General features: G+C 40.1%; 2 protein-coding genes across 3 annotated transcripts in view; both read right to left on the reverse strand.

Annotated features, from left to right (window-relative positions):
• The window catches only part of LOC129442906 (guanylate-binding protein 1), a 97008-nt gene that overhangs the window by 10263 nt on the left and 68934 nt on the right, over positions 1 to 17811 (reverse strand). The window lies entirely within an intron of this gene.
• The window catches only part of gbp1 (guanylate binding protein 1), a 26679-nt gene continuing 8868 nt past the window's right edge, over positions 1 to 17811 (reverse strand). Inside the window, exons 9-11 of one of the 2 annotated variants that reach the window (XM_073855289.1) lie at positions 16603 to 16815; positions 1297 to 1399; positions 1 to 547 (exon numbers count right to left, since the gene is read on the reverse strand). In XM_073855289.1, coding sequence (XP_073711390.1) covers positions 135 to 547; positions 1297 to 1399; positions 16603 to 16815 — 729 coding nt within the window. In that variant the 3' untranslated portion in view covers positions 1 to 134. Of the gene's footprint in view, positions 548 to 1296; positions 1400 to 14770; positions 15360 to 16417; positions 16521 to 16602; positions 16816 to 17811 lie in introns of those variants that run through there. The other variant, XM_055203189.2, reaches the window with a different exon arrangement.

The raw sequence follows: 17811 nt of genomic DNA on the forward strand, positions 1-17811 counted from the left end.
TGTAAGTTAACACAAATACAGTACTAAGATATTTATTATACATGAAAGAAAGAAAAACCCTGTGTCCCTTTGAGAGCTACATAGCTCTAATGTGTCAAAAGCGTGTTAATCCTACACCAGTATTCGGGTTCAGATTATCTTTTAAAAAACGCTGTGAGGCCACTTTGTATAGTTTTCTGCAATAGGATGTTTTTTATTACGTCCACACCAGTACTGACAAGTGGCATTACATATTCTTTAAAAACATTACCAGATGCACTTATCTTCTCTTTTTCTTCTTTTAAACTCTTGATCTCTTCCCCAAGGAGTTCAGCTTTCCCTTTAAAGCCTTTCTTCATCAGCTCTTCATGCTCCCTCAGCTTGCTCTCCAGAGCTCTGTCCATCTCCTCTCGCTGTTGCTCAATCTCCTTGTTGAACTTCTCTTGCAACTGCCTTATTCTGTCCTCCTGACGCTCTTGCTCCACCTGCCTCATTCGTTCACTCTCGATTCGTCTCTCCTCTTCCTCTTTACACTTCTGTTTAAGCAGAGCCGCCTTTTCTTTCTCCTCTGACCATTTAGCCAAGACAGAAAGAGAGAAAATTAATAAACATGAAAGTTATTTTTGCTGACTGTTTTATCCACAGCCAATTTAACAGATCAACTTAGGGTCTTTGATCAATAATAGACTTGTATTTAGAAATGTATTGCTGGAACATGTTACAAAGACTAGTATACTGAATTGTGGAGTTACACTGTTAAACAAATTTTCCACATTTCTGTGTTCAGGATTACAGGATGCACTAGAGCCGGTCTATTCAAATCTTACCCTGGAGGGCCTAATCAAACTTACCCACCTGTAATTGTCTAGTGATCATGAAGAACTTGATTAGCTTGCTTAGGTGTGTTTGATCAGGGTTGGAGCTCAACTCCGTAGTGCCCGGCCCCCCAGGCAAGACCCGAATAGCCCTGCACCAGAGTCACCAAGCATGGCCTCGCCCCTACCACAATCCCGGAATTTGGGTGGTTACCAAATTTTCTTGCGGTGTGACAAACTGAGAACACATTTAATATCAGACTTTACATAGACTTTAATCTTGGCAGGATTTGAACCAGCAGCCTTTCAGTTATTAGCACTGTGCCATACCAGCCCTGATATGTTGCTTTCAAGTCTGACCCCAACTTTAGCCTAAACCTTTAGATAACTGCAGAGGTGGTTAGGAGTGTTGTAGGAAGTTTGTTAGATTGCTACAGTAGTTTGATATGCTCCAGCTGAAAGAAAAAAGAAATGATTTTTTTTATTTCATATAAACATTTACCTTGAATCTTTTTGTCATTTTCAGTGAGTCTTTTATCAGCGTGAAGGATGGTGTTTGCTTCAGGTCCTCTCTGAGTTAAAAACTCATTTAGCACAGCCTCAGCCTGCACATAAACAAATAACAGTAACTTACTGTAGAACACACACACACACGCGCATATTGTTTTTATAGATTGTGGGTACTTTCTATAGGCGTAATGACTATTATAAACTGTGTATTTTATGCCTCAAACCTAGCCTGGGTTTCCCCATTCTGCCTTGTGCGCAAATTCATTCACGCTGCAAGTCTAGCATGGAAACCACGGTCCAAATTTTCGCCTGAAATGGGGAACCAAAAACAGAACGGGGAGGGGGCAGCAAGGCGATGACGACGTCTATGCGACTGTCACGGCTCCTCCCCTGTCTTGCAGGCGTGGTTCTTACTGCAGGCAGCAGAGGGTTGTTGGTAATTGGAGCCACCTGGGCTCAGTGTATTTAAACTGCCACACTAACCATTTTTCTCTCTCTCTCTCTGCTCCTCCAGGTATGATCCTGTTTGTTTGTTCTTTTGTAGTTTTTACTTAGTTTTCACTCAGTCATGTTTACACATACAGACTCATGCATCCATGCACTTTACATACATCCTATATTATGACATTTTCACATTTCATTCTTTTGTGTTAAGTTTATAAGTTTTGTTTATAATAAAGAAAATACCTTGTGGCCTATACCTTTAGTTGTGTCCCCTCATTATTTGCCACAGGCTATGAGTCGGCCTGTGACAAGTGGGGGCTCGTCCATAGCCTAAGTTAAAGTTAATTGTACTTTAGTATATTTAGGTTAACATATTTTTTTTCTATAGTAGGATTGAAGTTCTAGTTTGTCTTTGGTTTATTATTTGTATATTTGTTTATTTGTATTTTGGCACTAGTTTGGCTTATTTGATTACTGTTTTGTAGTAATTTGGGTTAGTAGTTTTATTAAGTTCAGATTGCCAATTTTTTTGTTTAAGGGGATGCTTGGGTTAGGCCATTCGTTTTGGAGAGAGCAGGGAGAGCCATGTATTTTTTGTTTAGTTAGCTTTGTAGCTAATTTGGTTAACAACTCACTCTGGGCCTTTTCTGGGTTTGTTGTTCAGGTAGGAGTCCTCTCCTGTTGAGGTTTATCAGCGAGTGTCAATAGGAGGCTCGTGGTGTTTTTTTTTAGGTGGCAGTGAACGTGGGTAGAGCTTCCGTTTCCCTTATTTCCCTACATCGGCTCGGGAGCACCTCCGTGGAAGTGGGGGGGCTGCCAGTTTCTGGTCGTCTTTTCCACTCCACTGGTTTTGTGTGCATAAAACCCCACCACATGTGACTGCACGAAGACTAGGGGTCAGTTAGTTGTTTTTGGAGGATAGTGGGGAGTGGCTCCTGTCCTTAAACCCAGACTGGCAACAGGTGAGTTGAGTTTTGTTTTTGGCATTTGTAATGAGTTGTATTGATTGAGGAAAATGTCTTCCTTTTTGAGTAGTTTTGTTCAGGCTCCTTCAGAGTTAGCCTTAGATTTGTGTACTAAGGAGCAGTTAATTGAAATAGCTGAACATTATCACATTGAAATTGTTGATAAAAAACTTAAAGACACTGTTAAAGTTGCATTAAAGCAAGGTCTTAAGGAAGTAGGGGTTCATTTTGATCAGTCTGCTAGTGGTGAGGGTGCAAGTTTTCAGGGTAGCCCTTCATTAACTTTTGAGCAGCAGAAAGAGCTGTTGCTAATGCAGCTGGAGTTAGCACGATTGCATAATGCTAATAGACCAGCAGTACCACAGTTTGATGTTTCACAGAATCTTCGCTTGTTGCCTACATTTGATGAGTCAGATCCAGATACATACTTTATTTTATTTGAGCGTATTGCAGAAGCTAGAGCTTGGTCAGATTTGGACAGGACTATGTTGTTGCAATGTGTACTTACAGGTAAAGCACGTGAGGCTTTTTTAGCACTGAGTGTGGCTGACAGTAAAGTTTATGCTAAAGTTAAATCAGTAGTTCTGAAGGTCTACGAGCTTGTGCCGGAGGCATATTGTCAACGTTTTCGTTATAGGAAAAAGTTAGATTCACAAACCTATTCTGAGTTTGTTCGTGATTTAATTTCTGCATTTAATCGGTGGTATACAGCTTCTGAAGTTAGCACTTTTGAGGATCTAGCTAACTTAATTGTGTTGGAACAGTTTAAAGATTCTGTGTCGGACCAGGTTGCTACATATATTAATGAACGTAAAGTTAAGTCTCCAAGTGATGCAGCAGTTCTTGCAGATGAGTACAGGTTAACACATAAAAGCTATTTTGAGTCAAATAGTGCTATGTACCATCAAAATAATTTTATTCCTAGGAATAGTAGGTCCTCTTTTTCTGGAGCTTCTTTCCAAAGGCCGCAGCAGAAGGTTGGTTCTGGGGGATATAAACCTTCAGTTGATGATATTTGTCGCTACTGTTTAGTTGAAGGACACTGGAAGAAAGATTGTCCTCTACTTAAATCAAAGCAGTCAGGTCAAATTAAACCTGCAGTGATTGCAGCTCCCGTTACAGCTTCTGACTACCAATGTGAGCTTTTTCAGCCACTAGTTCAGTTTGGTTCTCGGTCTTCTCATGGTGATTTTTCTGCCTTTATTTCAGATGGTGTAGTGTCCCTGGTAGATGGCAGCCAAGATGTTCCAATTAAAATCTTAAGAGACACGGGGGCTTTAGATTCTTTTATTTTAGAATCTGTTTTGCCATTCTCTAAGGAATCTGATACTGGCAGTTGTGTAATGGTATGTGGCATGGGTTTAACTCCATTCTCTTCTCCTTTACATAAAATAACCCTAAAATGTGGTCTGATAGAGGGTAATATAATTGTGGGGGTTAGACCCCAGCTGCCAGTAGAGGGCATCCATATGATTTTGGGGAATGATTTGGCAGGTAGTAAGGTGTGGGCAGTTGGTAAACCAAACATCTTCAAGAAGCAACCTTCAGTGTCCTGTGCAAGTGTAGCTCCTGATTGCAGCAGTGCGTCTCCTGAGGTATTTCCAGTTTGTGTTGTTACCCGCTCTGCCTCTCGTAAGGAGGTTGAGAGTAAGCCAGAAAGTCTTGAGTTGCCAGTTAAACTCCAGCTAGAACAATTGATTAGTTCTAGAGATTCATTGGTAGCTGAGCAAAAGGCAGATATTACTTTGACTGACCTGTTTGATAAAGTGGTTCCTGATTTAATGGTGAGGAATAGTGCTCAGTGTTATTTTCTTTTGGATGGGCTGTTGGTCAGAAAATGGGTTCCATACTGTAAGCAGGGTCTAGGAGAACCAGTTTTTCAAGTAGTTGTACCTACTACTTTACGAAATAAAGTGTTGCAAACGTCACATGGTGATGTGGCAGGTCATATGGGTGTTTGTAAAACTTATGATCGCATACTCCGTTACTTCTTTTGGCCACGTTTGAAGCGGGATGTAGCTCAGTTTATTAGAACTTGTCATACGTGTCAGTGCACAAGCAAGCCAAACCAGGTTGTAAAGCCAGCACCTTTATATCCAATACCAGCCATAGGGCAACCTTTTGAGCATCTTCTTATTGATTGTGTTGGGCCTTTACCACGGTCCAAGTTAGGCCATAGCTACTTGTTAACTGTTATGTGTCAAGCAACTAGATATCCAGCAGCTTTTCCCCTGCGTAACATAACTTCAAAATCAGTAGTTAAAGCAATAACTCAATTTATTTCAACATTTGGGATTCCAAAAATCATTCAGTCAGATCGAGGGTCTAACTTTACATCTCATTTATTTGCTCAGGTTCTCAAACAGCTTAAGGTTAAACACAACAAGTCTACTGCATTCCATGCCCAGAGCCAGGGAGCTTTGGAACGTTTTCATCAAACGTTAAAGTCCTTGCTTCGTGCATACTGTACAGAACTGTCTGCAGATTGGGAGGAGGGGTTACCCTGGCTGCTACTGGCTGCTCGTGAGGTGGTGCAGGAAAGCACAGGGTTTAGCCCTAATGACTTGGTGTTTGGTCACAAGGTTCGTGGGCCAGTAGCGGTACTAAAGGATGGTGGTTTGCCTGAGGAACCACCTCGGAGCCTTATTGACTATGTAAATGGTTTTAGGATGAAGTTGTATAAGGCTGGTGAACTGGCAAAAGAAAAACTAGAATGTGCTCAGAAGAAAATGAAACAGAAATATGACAGACAGGCTGAGCTGCGTGAGTTTAGTCCTGGTGATCGTGTACTTGCTCTTTTGCCTCTGGTAAGTTCACCTTTTCAGGCAAAGTACTATGGTCCTTTTACAGTGTTGCGCAAAGTTTCAGATTTGAACTATCTTATTGAAACCCCTGGTCATAGGAAGTCCTCTAAATTGTGCCATGTGAACATGTTAAAATGTTATTATTCCCGTGATTTGAGCAAAGTGGAAGGTACTCTAGCAGTGAGGTCAGCGTTGACTGCTGCTTCAGTCACTGCATCTTATGGCATTAACTTTGTGGAGGGTGGAGAAGAAGAGGTAGTTAGGGTTTCGGATGAGGTCTTACAGGGTCGGTTGAAAAACTCCCAGACTTTGCAAAACCTTGATGTTTTGATAGACCATTTAGACTCTGAGAAACGTGAGGAATTGTTATCTCTTATTAGAAGCTACACCGTTTTGTTTTCTGACACTCCATCTCAAACCCATTTAATTGAGCATGACATAGACATTGGAGATGCTAAGCCTATCAAACAGAGATTCTATCGAGTATCTGAGGAGAAGAGACAGCAATTGGAAACCGAGGTGCGGTATATGTTGGACAATGGTATTGCTGAGCCATGTTCTTCAAATTGGGCTTCACCCTGTATTCTGGTCAAAAAGTCTGATTCCACTTTTAGACCCTGCACTGATTATAGAAAGGTAAATAATGTCACTAAGGCAGACCTTTACCCTCTTCCAAGGATGGAGGACTGTATTGATCAAGTTGGGGCAGCAAAGTATGTTAGCAAATTTGATCTTTTAAAGGGATATTGGCAAGTACCCCTTACCAAAATGGCTCGTGAGATTGCTGCCTTTATCACTCCATCTGGATTGTTCTCTTACACAGTGATGCCTTTTGGCTTACGAAATGCTCCAGCCACTTTCCAGAGGCTGATGAATCAGGTGGTCTCAGGTCTGGAAGGGTGTGCTGTGTATCTGGATGATGTGGTCGTCTACTCAGACTCCTGGGAGGACCATGTCCAGAGAGTTCAAGCCCTGTTTGAAAGACTGGTGTGGGCCAGGTTAACTGTTAATTTGGCAAAGTGTGAGTTTGCCAAAGCTACTGTTACATACCTAGGCAAGGTTGTTGGCCAGGGTTTTGTTTGTCCTGTGGAAGCCAAGGTTCAGGCTGTGAAGCAGTTTCCACAGCCTTCTTCAAAAAAAGAATTGATGCGCTTCCTGGGAATGGTGGGGTACTACCGTGCTTTTTGTAAGAATTTTTCTGTAGTAGTGGCCCCATTGACCAATCTATTAAAGGCCAACGCTGAATTTATCTGGTCCACCCAGTGTCAAGAGGCATTTGATGCAGTTAAGGTTCTTTTGTGTTCGGCACCCGTGTTGGCAGCACCACATTTTGGGAAACCTTTCAAATTGCAGGTAGACGCCAGTCAAATAGGTGCTGGGGCTGTGCTTTTCCAGGAAAATGAGGACAATGTTGAGTGTCCAGTTAGTTTCTTTTCCAGGAAATTTAATAAGTACCAGAAAAACTACTCTGTAATTGAAAAGGAGGCGTTAGGACTCATTTGGGCTCTACAGCACTTTGAAGTCTATGTTGGTTCAGGTTTGACTCCTTTAACGGTGTTTACTGATCATAACCCACTCATTTTTCTGAAGTCCCTGCAAAATCCCAACCAGCGCTTGATGCGGTGGGCTTTGTTCTTACAACCATTTAACCTTGATATTAGACACATTAGTGGTAAGGATAATATCATTGCAGATGCCTTGTCTCGAGCTCCTTTAACCTAGTTTGTATTTCTTCCCTCTGTTGACCCCTGCTTGCTGTCTTTTCCTTTCTCTTGAATTGCTCCCTAGGTGCCAGGGCTGCTGAGTTGGAGGAGTGGACACTCAGTTGGGGGACACAGGGAAACCACTAGGAGCCGGGACTTGTTTGTTTGTTTTTTTTTTGTTTTTTTTTTGGGCTGAGGGTGGGACCCTCATTTTAAGGAGGGGGGTGTCACGGCTCCTCCCCTGTCTTGCAGGCGTGGTTCTTACTGCAGGCAGCAGAGGGTTGTTGGTAATTGGAGCCACCTGGGCTCAGTGTATTTAAACTGCCACACTAACCATTTTTCTCTCTCTCTCTGCTCCTCCAGGTATGATCCTGTTTGTTTGTTCTTTTGTAGTTTTTACTTAGTTTTCACTCAGTCATGTTTACACATACAGACTCATGCATCCATGCACTTTACACACATCCTATATTATGACATTTTCACATTTCATTCTTTTGTGTTAAGTTTATAAGTTTTGTTTATAATAAAGAAAATACCTTGTGGCCTATACCTGTAGTTGTGTCCCCTCATTATTTGCCACAGGCTATGAGTCGGCCTGTGACAGCGACACACCGGTTGGCAATGAGTTACGTACAGACGCATTTCATAGACATTCATAACACAACGGCATAGGGAACCAATCACAGAACAGGGAGGGGCAGAAAGACGATGACGACATCTATGCGACACATCGATTGGCTATGAGCTATGTACAGACTTGATAGACATTCGTAGCGCCCTGGACTCTGGGCATTCGTAAACCACACCTCAAATGCGAGAAAATGAACATATGATTCCCAGACCACGTCTCATTCTCTATGAGACTGGTCTGGTGTTAGCCAGGCTACCCTAAAGCTAACCTTTACAGAAAACATTTGGCATTTTTACATTTTCAAGAATCATCATTTAGTATGACTAAATATCTGAATTATAAAGATGGTTAAGACCTCTGCTATCATTGTCAAGACATTTGGACCCTGTACACACCTGTACAAAACCCTTGTAAAAATGTATACACACACTAAGCACTGATGCATACTGTGTACTCTCACACACACATACACACACAGAAAGCGTCCTCACCCCTACTCCTTTGTTAGGTTCTCTGCGATACTGTGCAATAATGGCATTTCTGTCTCTGCAGTAGACTTCATATCCTCCAGGTTGACTGTATGCTCCATTCTGCAGTCGTTCGTTCATGTCAGAGAACAGATTCTTCAGCAGCTCTTTGCATTTTCCTTCAGATGCCATCTCATTCTGATTAAGCAGGGCTGCATAGTAAATATCTATCTCCTCCTATATGCATATAAACAAAGAGAAATACCTAGTAGAGGTGTAATTTACATCAACGGTTTGCGTTTCAGTGGGGCCCAACCGGGCCAGTAGAAAAATTCCTTAGCGTTAAGCCCTGCATGTGTATCCTGTGGCTGCATTTTTATTCATTGCATAGGTGTTTAGGTCTTTATAAAACTCACCTTCAGTTTTGTACTGTATTCTCCTTTTATATCATTAAAAGAGCGTTTCATGAATTCAGAAGTTGCCCGACTGCTGCACTTCTGGTGCACGCAGGTTATATTGTCCATGCTTACTGGGAACATACTTCTTATCTGTAAAAAAACACAAATGTATATATTCTGTGTTTGCCTATGAACAAGCAAATTAGCATTTATCTATGTGCATTAACCAAAACATTTAAAAAGTTGAAAGTCGTGTGTGTCTTATCTCTTCCATGCCACTCTTATACACTTGTAAAGCTTCTTGAACCGCCGCCTGGTTCTCTTGATTTGCCAGAGCAAGCACTGCATTTTCCAGACAGGGCACCTGACCACTGCTGATTGTATCTACATAAATCTGAGCCAGCTGACCAAGCACTGAAAACACAAACACACACACACACACACTTTTAAAGAGAACAACATTAAATTTTAACAGGTGCTTAGATTTGCCAATAGCTTTCACCAAAAACAGCCAATGGGAAAAATCATGCAGTAAGCATGACTGCCCTGCAGATTCTGTTGTTATCTAAATACTGTACACCAGGGATGGGCAACTTCGGTCCTGGAGGGCCGGTGTCCTGCAGAGTTTAGCTCCAACCATAATTAAACACACCTGAAGCAGCCAATTAAGGTCTTACTAGGCATACTAGAAACTTTAATGCACGTGTGCTGAGGCAAGTTGGAGCTAAACTCTGCAGGACATTGGCCCTCCAGGACCGAAGTTGCCCATCCCTGCTGTACATGGTATAAATGGTAGTTTAAAAACACGTACATTTTCCAGTAACTTTGTGACCCCCTTTCAGTGTTTTCACAGCACTTTTCACAAAAATGTATTCGCAGAAACGACGCGTGGCCTCCAGAAAACCTGGCACAAGGTCCTGCTCTTGAAGGCTCTCTAAACATCTCATGTTTTCTGGTGAGGCTGGAGGTGGGAACATGAAACACTTCCGGGAAGGAAAATAACTCCGGATACATTCACGAGGCATGTTGAAGTCACTGATTTTTCTTCCCACACCTAAATGAAAGAGTTATTCAGGATAAAAACATTTTAAAGAGGACATTTCACAAGACTTTTTTATAATGTCAATTAAATCGTTGGTGTTTCCAGAGTGCATATATGAGAAGTTTTAGCTCTGAATAGCATATAGATCATTTATTATAGCATGATTTAATTGCCATTTTGTAGGTGTGAGCAAAAATGTGCCGTTTTTGGGTGTGTCCATTATGAGCTGATCTCTGCACTAAATGGCAGTGCCGTGGTTGGATCGTGCAGATTAAGGGGCAGTATTATCCCCTTCTGACATCACATGGGGAGCCAAATTTCAATTACCTATTTTTTACATGCTTGCAGAGAATGGTTTACCAAAACTTAGTTACTGGGTTGATCTTTTTCACATTTTCTAGGTTGATGAAGCACTGGGGACCCAATTACAGCACTTAAATATGTAAAAAGTCAAATTTGTCCCCTTTAAACCTAATCAACTGTGGGTATCACATGTCAATGTTTCAGTGAACTAGTATAATGGTTTCAAACTCAAACCTTATTCTACTAAAAAACACACACTGTAAAGAATACTTTGCTGCCTTAATTTTTTTAGTGAATCAACTCAGATATACAAGTCATTTCAACATACTATTATTTATCTTGACTAGAGATGAGTTGTTATAACTACAGGTGAGTTGTTATAACTTATAAAATTAAGTTTTGACAACTCATCTCTATTGACATGACTTGTGAATCTGAGTTGTTTTAACAAAACATTTTAAGGCAGCAAAGTATTTTTTACAGTGCAGATGCAGGTGATGGACAAATACTACTGTCTGAAATACCTTTCTTCAGCTCAAGAGCAAAGTTGAGGTACTCGTCCTCTGTCGCTTTTTGTCCGTTAATTTCCAAATCCAAAGTGAAATCTCTCACCGCCCAGACAAATAATGGGAAAAAACACACAAACTTAGAATTTTCTTCCCCTTCTTCATCTTCTTCTGATGCAGATGATGGTGATCTGATCTTGATCTGCTCAGCGAGCTCCACAATGTAGTGCAGAACATTAAGGAATTTACAGCATCTTGTAAATGGTGTTGTACAGTATTTGTAAGAGGAAGAGTTCATGTATGTAAGATGATGATGATGATAAAGGATACTGGAGCTGTTCCACTGCCACATTATCAATGGTTCCTCTGCTATTGTACACCAGGGTGCTACTGAGCAAAACCGCCAGACAGAAGATCCAGCCGTCATTCTGAGAGTCTCCCTAAAACAAACACCTTTCTCAGGAATATTACAGAACTTACCACTTTCAGATCATAACCCAACAAATATGTTTTGCATTTACTCCATCAATCCACTTATAATTAAAACACGGACAATGCATAGCTTCTCTCACTTTTTTCACATCACCAAGTCCTTCTGTGTCCAGCAGCACCAGCGTGTGTCCTGGCATAGATGGGTGAGGGACGCACCACATCCAGATGCCTTTGGTCTTTGATTCAACAGTGTTGCCCAAAGCAAAACCTGAGACAACCACATTATTATTATTTAAAATGTTTAATCACTTAATGCAGTTATTGTTTTAATGTCAAATACACAAACTTTGGGTATGTCCTCATTCAACATTAACGGCGTGAGATGGCACCGTGGATGGCTGCCTCGGTTTGTGTCATCTTGTGTCAGCTTTACTATCTGATTTTATGTTTAGCAGATGTTCTAATGTTAAAATGTTCTTTCTGTTATCATTTCACCAAGAACTCCTGAAAACCACAACATATTCCTTTTGTGCTTGTGCACACCTGGCGAATAGAACTCTTTCTGATTCTGAGATAAAGACTGTCTGCAGGAGTCGGTCTCACCTGTCTGTTGTCCTGCTAGGCGGTTCATAAGATAAGACTTTCCTGTACGGTAAAGTCCCACTACAGATACCACGACCACTGGTCCATTGATCCTATCCAGAATGTCTTTGCCCTCTTTCCTGACACTCAGCTTCCCACTGTCATCATTTTCAATGAGACACACGGGTGCTGACATGCATGTAGAAGAAGCCATGACTGACTCTATGGAAAACACGTAAACATGACATGAAACAACAGATGACATGATAATAACACTTTTTATCACATTCCATACTGAAAAAGACATTTACTATGTGGGTGTGGTTGTAAAGTCGGTGGATATGCATGGATTATCCCAGAGACATGTATGTGTCAGAAATACACTTTTTTAAAAGTGTATAAAATAGGTTACATGGCTTTATTTAAGAATACCATTGCTTTTAGTATTGCTTATCAAAATAAAAATTCACATCAATGCAGTTTGCAAAAGTTCATGAAGGATTTAGACTAGTTATGCACGTTAAAATTTTAAGCCCAATTTGCACCTTCGGCAATCGAAAAGGGCCGTAGCCCGATTAGTGATTTACTGCAGACGATTTTTTTGTCCAAAAAAAAAAAAACTCTGTTGTGGTGTCACTTCGATTATTTTGCTGCTCCCAACCATGTTGGTGCCTCCCCGATCCCAAATCGTATGTTTGATAATTGCGACTCTTGATCGGGCTGCCTTCAACATGACATCTGCGGTTGCCAATGAGAGCAAGCTTCAACAGGATGTGGCATGCTTTTATAGCTGAAATAAGACACCCACAAACATGACATGAAAAAGGAAAAAAGAATATCGACTTGGCAACAGTACAAGTGCTTTTCTAATGTGTCATGCAAGAACTACCACAACATTTGGTTTTCTCATCACGTTTGATCTCGTGTTTCTGTGAGATTGTGTCACTTTAAATTGTTATTACAGTCATCACGTGTGGTTTGGTATTGCGATCTGGTTGAATCATGCAGTGTGTGCGTTCTGAGGATTATGTTGTTAAAAAATAGTTTGACACCGTCCCTATGTCTGTGGTCTCCCATAGATTTTAAAATCGTTTAATATGTAAAAATCGTCCAGTGTGTCCCAAGCTTTAAGAAACACACAAAGCGTTGATCTATGCAGGGTATGTTCCTCGTATAATGGTGAAACTTTCTGCTTCTTTTCTAGTTCACTCAAAAATCTGTCATCATTTATTTATTCTCATGTTTTTGTAACCTGTATGAGTTTTCTTATTCGGTTGAACACAAAAGAAGATATTTTGCTAGTAAATACCCATTATCTTCTATGGTACAGTACTTGTTAGAAGTCAAAAGGTATCCATCTACTGTAAAGTTTCCATCATTTATCAAAATATCTTTGTTTTTCAGCAGAATAAAAAAACTCATACAGTTTTAGAGCAACATAGGGATGAGTAAATGATGACAGAATTTTCATTTTGGGGTGAACTATCCCTTTACCATAGTACAGTGCATTATCTTGTGCATTGGCTTTTTACAAAAGTATTTTTCTATAAAGCTGACATAATATCAACAGTAATAAATATTTTCCTAGAAGAACATTAACAGATCTTACCGTGTCTTTCTGTCAGTCCAGAATGAATATCAACTAAACTTTTTTAAACTACTCTTTACACGATGACTTTTCAGAGAAATCAGCAGAAATTGTCTTCCTCAATACTTTTACTTTCACTCTCATGGTTACTATAAACAGAGGACCAGTATGTTTCTTTTCAGCACAAAACCCCTCCCCTACTTTAAATAACCGGTTTTGCAGTGCATAAGAGAGGTGTTGCTCGGGGCTTGAGTTAAGTGTTGGGATAGAGCCAAAATAGCACAAGCAGTTATAAGCAAAACTCCTTCATGTAGTGTGTTTTGCGCTTTATTCCAGTAGCCTTCAATGTAATGGTGTTTTTTTTTGTTGTTGTTGTTCCCATTCACTAGATAACATCCCACCAATATAAACAATTTAAGACATTACCAGTAGAGAACCACACAGACACCATTTTAGTTTTTATTAAAACCAATACAATTATTTTTATAAGCAATAAATCCATTAGAATTTCTGTGATGGTTTCTATTTATTGTCTTCTTAGCAGGGATGACTTTGATGGGAAGGTGAATTTGTGAAATAGTGTGTCTCAATGTAATGGATTAAGAGACTGAAACTACTCAAAGGTGCTCTAAGCGAATTCACGCGTTTTAGACCATAAAACATTTTTTTGTTACATACAGCAAACATCTCCTCACTATCTGCTTGCTTCCTGTCCTCTGATCAAACTGTAAAAAAACATATTACAGCCCAGGGTCTACAAACTTCAATATAAACACAGTGGCCAAACCTACAAACAGAAACCATAACAAAGTGTTCCAGCCAATAACGACAAGAAGGTTTTGGGGGTGGGGGTTGGGCGCGTTCATGAAAGCACCGAAGGGAGGGGGAGGAGTTAGCTACGTTCCGTTTTTTGAAAACAGTTCAAACATCAACAAAAAGTGACTGTTTTGCAAATTGCACTGCAGTTAGTCAACATTTTTTTGACATGCAGTTATAAATGCACTGGTACTATATGCTTACAGGACAGAGACAGATTGCAGAGATTCTAAGCTTAAAGGCTCTCTAAGCGAATAATGTGCGATGTCACTTCCTGTTGATGTTTGAACTGTTTTCAAACAAACGGAGCGTAGCTAACGCCTCCCCCTCCCTCTCCCATCCGTGCTTTCATGAACGCGCCCAACCCCCACCCCCAAATCCTTCTTGTCGTTTATTGGCTGGAACACTTTGTTATGTTTTGTTGTGCTAGGTTTGGCCACTATGTTGTTATTGTCGTTTGTCGAGACTGAGCTGTCTACAGAGATCGCGTTTTTTTACAGTTTGATCAGCGGACAGGCAGCAAGCAGATAGTGAGGAGATGTTTGCTGTATGTAACAAAAAATGTGTTATGGTCTAAAACGCGTCAATTCGCTTAGAGCGCTTTTAACTTAAAGATCTGGAATTTTCCTTTCTCCTTACTTTATCTTTATTGTGGACTGGGGTACACCTATCAATGAAGGTAAATTTGTTGAGATTACATGCGTGACCAGTAAATTACTTTTGAGTAATGCCCTGCTATTGGACATTGGACAACTGTATTTGATGGATGAATACATTTTTTCACGTCAGTGAGTGATAGGCATCATTTATTTTAGTCAGTAACATTATACATTTATTTTTTATGTGCATCCAGAAAATAAAACTGAACAAATACAGTTTACAGTTTTTCCAAACAGCAGTATTGGAAATGTTCCCAGTTTAGAAAAACCTACAGAAAACGTTTTCAAGCATATTAACCCCACAAAGTTATTTATTATTTGCTGAGTTTTTTCATCATCAGTCTGTGTTGAAGTAAATTAGGAAGGATGCCTGCAAAAGTGCTAACAAGAGGCATCACACATTCCTTAAACCAACCACCAGAACTTTTCTCTTCCTGTTGTTGTTTCTTTAGACTTCTGATCTCTTCCTCAAGAAGTTCAGCTTTCTCCCTAAAGCCTTTGTTCAGGTATGCTTCCCGCTCCTTTAGTTTGCTTTCCAGAGCTCTGTCCATCTCCTCCTGCTGTTGCTCCCTCTCCTTGTTGAACTTCTCCTCCATCTGTTTAATTCTGTCCTCCTGGCGCTCTTGCTCCGTCTCAAACATTCGCTCACTCTCGATGCGTTTCTCCTCTTCCTCTTTACACTTCTGTTCCAGTAGAGACGCCTTCACCTTTTCCTCTGACAATTCAAGAAATGAAAGAGAAAAGACAGAATGAAAGAGAAGTTAGTTTTTGTATTATAGACAGTTTCAGCAGCAACAACATAAACAAGCAGCTTTTGTGGACCAAGCGCAATTTCCGGTGGACTTCCACACAGAATCAATAACAACAAAGTCATTTTATAATAGTTTATTTCTGATAACAGGAGAAATAAATGACAAGTAAATTACCTTTGTTCATATATCATATCTAATGCATATCAACTACACTGAGATAATGGTAATGTGTAAAATTAATGTATACAATGTTAGCTACAGGTCCTTGAATTCTTTCCTGGCTGCAAAATCTCTCCGCACAGTTGTGATCAATGCTTGTCGTCTCCCCTCGTCTTTAGCAAACCAAAACATATGCGCGTGTGTCTGATAAAAATCTATATATCTGGCACTTATGTGAAAACGGCTCAGGCTTTCATTTCACATGAAACTTTTTAGTAAAAACAGTCAATTACATTGAGAATTACATTACAATGAAATGAGAAATATTCATCAGTCCTTCCAGAAATTTTTTTTGTGATTGTAACGGGCAAAAATCCTTGATCTTGGGGCACTTTTCTTAAAAAATGCGATGGAATATGTGGAATATTTATGCAATTATTTGCAATGAAATTGCAGGAACTTGCAAAAACTGCGGGAACTTGCAAAAACTGCGGGAACTTGCAAAAACTGCGGTTGGGGTTTGCAGCTTTTTAATGATGTTCACGTCGCGTAATGACGTCACTTCATAACGTTCTTATAGCAACAGGGGACATGGCTGCGCTTTTGTGAAGTAAATACACATTTTTTTAAATTTCAGCTGAGATATACGTGACTTTTTGCTACAAAAATGCGGAATTATGAAATCATGCAAGCCCCTCATATTTTGTGCGCGGAGATCTGCAATCTATGTGGCGAAAGTGTGGCTTGTTTGAAAAAAATGCAGCCCCCGACTTTGGCTCATTATGGATTGAATCATGCGATCGCATAATCACGTTTTTTTTGTGGAGGGACTGATTCATCACGTTACTTAATAAAGATTTACCCTGGATTTTTTTGTCATTTTCAGTGAGCTTTTTATCAGCGTGAAGGATGGCGTTTGCCTCAGGTCCTCTTTGAGTCAAAAACTCATTCAGCACAGCTTCAGCCTGCACATAAACAAATACTGTATCTTATAAAACATCTACAAACACAATCTTACAAACACACACATACAGGAAGTGTCCTTACCCTGACTCCTTTGTTTGGTTCTTTGCGGTACTGTGCAATAATGTCGTCTCTGTCTTTGCAATAGTCTTCATATCCTCCAGGTTGACTGTATGCTCCATTCTTCAGTCGTTCACTTATGTTACAAGACAAAACGTTTAACAGCTCTCTGCACTTCTTCTCTGATGCCATCTCATTCTCATCCATTAGGTCTACATAGTGCATATCTATAGCTTCCTAAAACATTTAAATATTTCACGGTTACAGACACAATACACATAGCAGTTGGTAATATACTAAGATCATAATTTTTTTTTGGCTGCGTCCGATATCGCGCACTGACAGTAGGTACTGAATTCGATGAAGTACGTACTCATCAACCGTTAAAACAGTAGGAACTATTTAGTATGATTTTGGATAGTATGAATGAATTTGGATGTACTACACCGATGTTGATACATCACGTGACATAGTACGTTTTCAAAACAACAAGATAGTCGTTAATTGGAATGACGTTAAACTAAAGCAATTTAACCACAGGGACAGCAGTTTAATATATGTCAGTGGCGGTCGGTGACTTCTTGTTTCGAGGGCGCACAATGCAAAGTTCATCACAACATGTATGTAGCCCATCATGTGTGTAGTTCGTAATTTCAAAATATGTGTTTGGCGCGTTGAGTGAATCTATGTGCATCACGTGTCCTGTCAAAATAAGTGCCTGTTGCAGACCCGTCTAAAGGGTTTTTGATAAAAGAGACGCTCGCTCACATAATCTCATGCGTAATCAGAGTTTACTGTTAAGGGAGTGTCTTGCGTGTATTTTGTGAACGTGAGCATCTCTTTTATCATAAACGTTTTTGACGAGTGTGCAGCAGGCACTTATTTTGATAAAACACGTGATAAACATGGTTCACATGACGCAACAAAACACATATTTTGAAAACACCAGCAACACAGATCACACTCCGAGCACATATTTTGATCTCCGGGTCTGGTGCTAATACTTTTAGCATAGGTTAGCACAATCCATTGAATCTAATTAGACCATTAGCATTGTGCTAAAAAATAACCAAAGAGTTTCGATATTTTTTCTATTTAAAACTTGACTCTTCTGTAGTTACATCATGTACTGACACTGACAGAAAATTAAAAGTTGTGATTTTCTAGGCATATATGACTAGGAACTATACTCTCAAACTGGTGCAATAATCAGTGACTTTGCTGATGTAACAT

The sequence above is a fragment of the Misgurnus anguillicaudatus genome, chromosome 2 (genome assembly GCF_027580225.2).
Source record: "Misgurnus anguillicaudatus chromosome 2, ASM2758022v2, whole genome shotgun sequence".
In the NCBI taxonomy this organism is placed as follows: domain Eukaryota; kingdom Metazoa; phylum Chordata; class Actinopteri; order Cypriniformes; family Cobitidae; genus Misgurnus; species Misgurnus anguillicaudatus.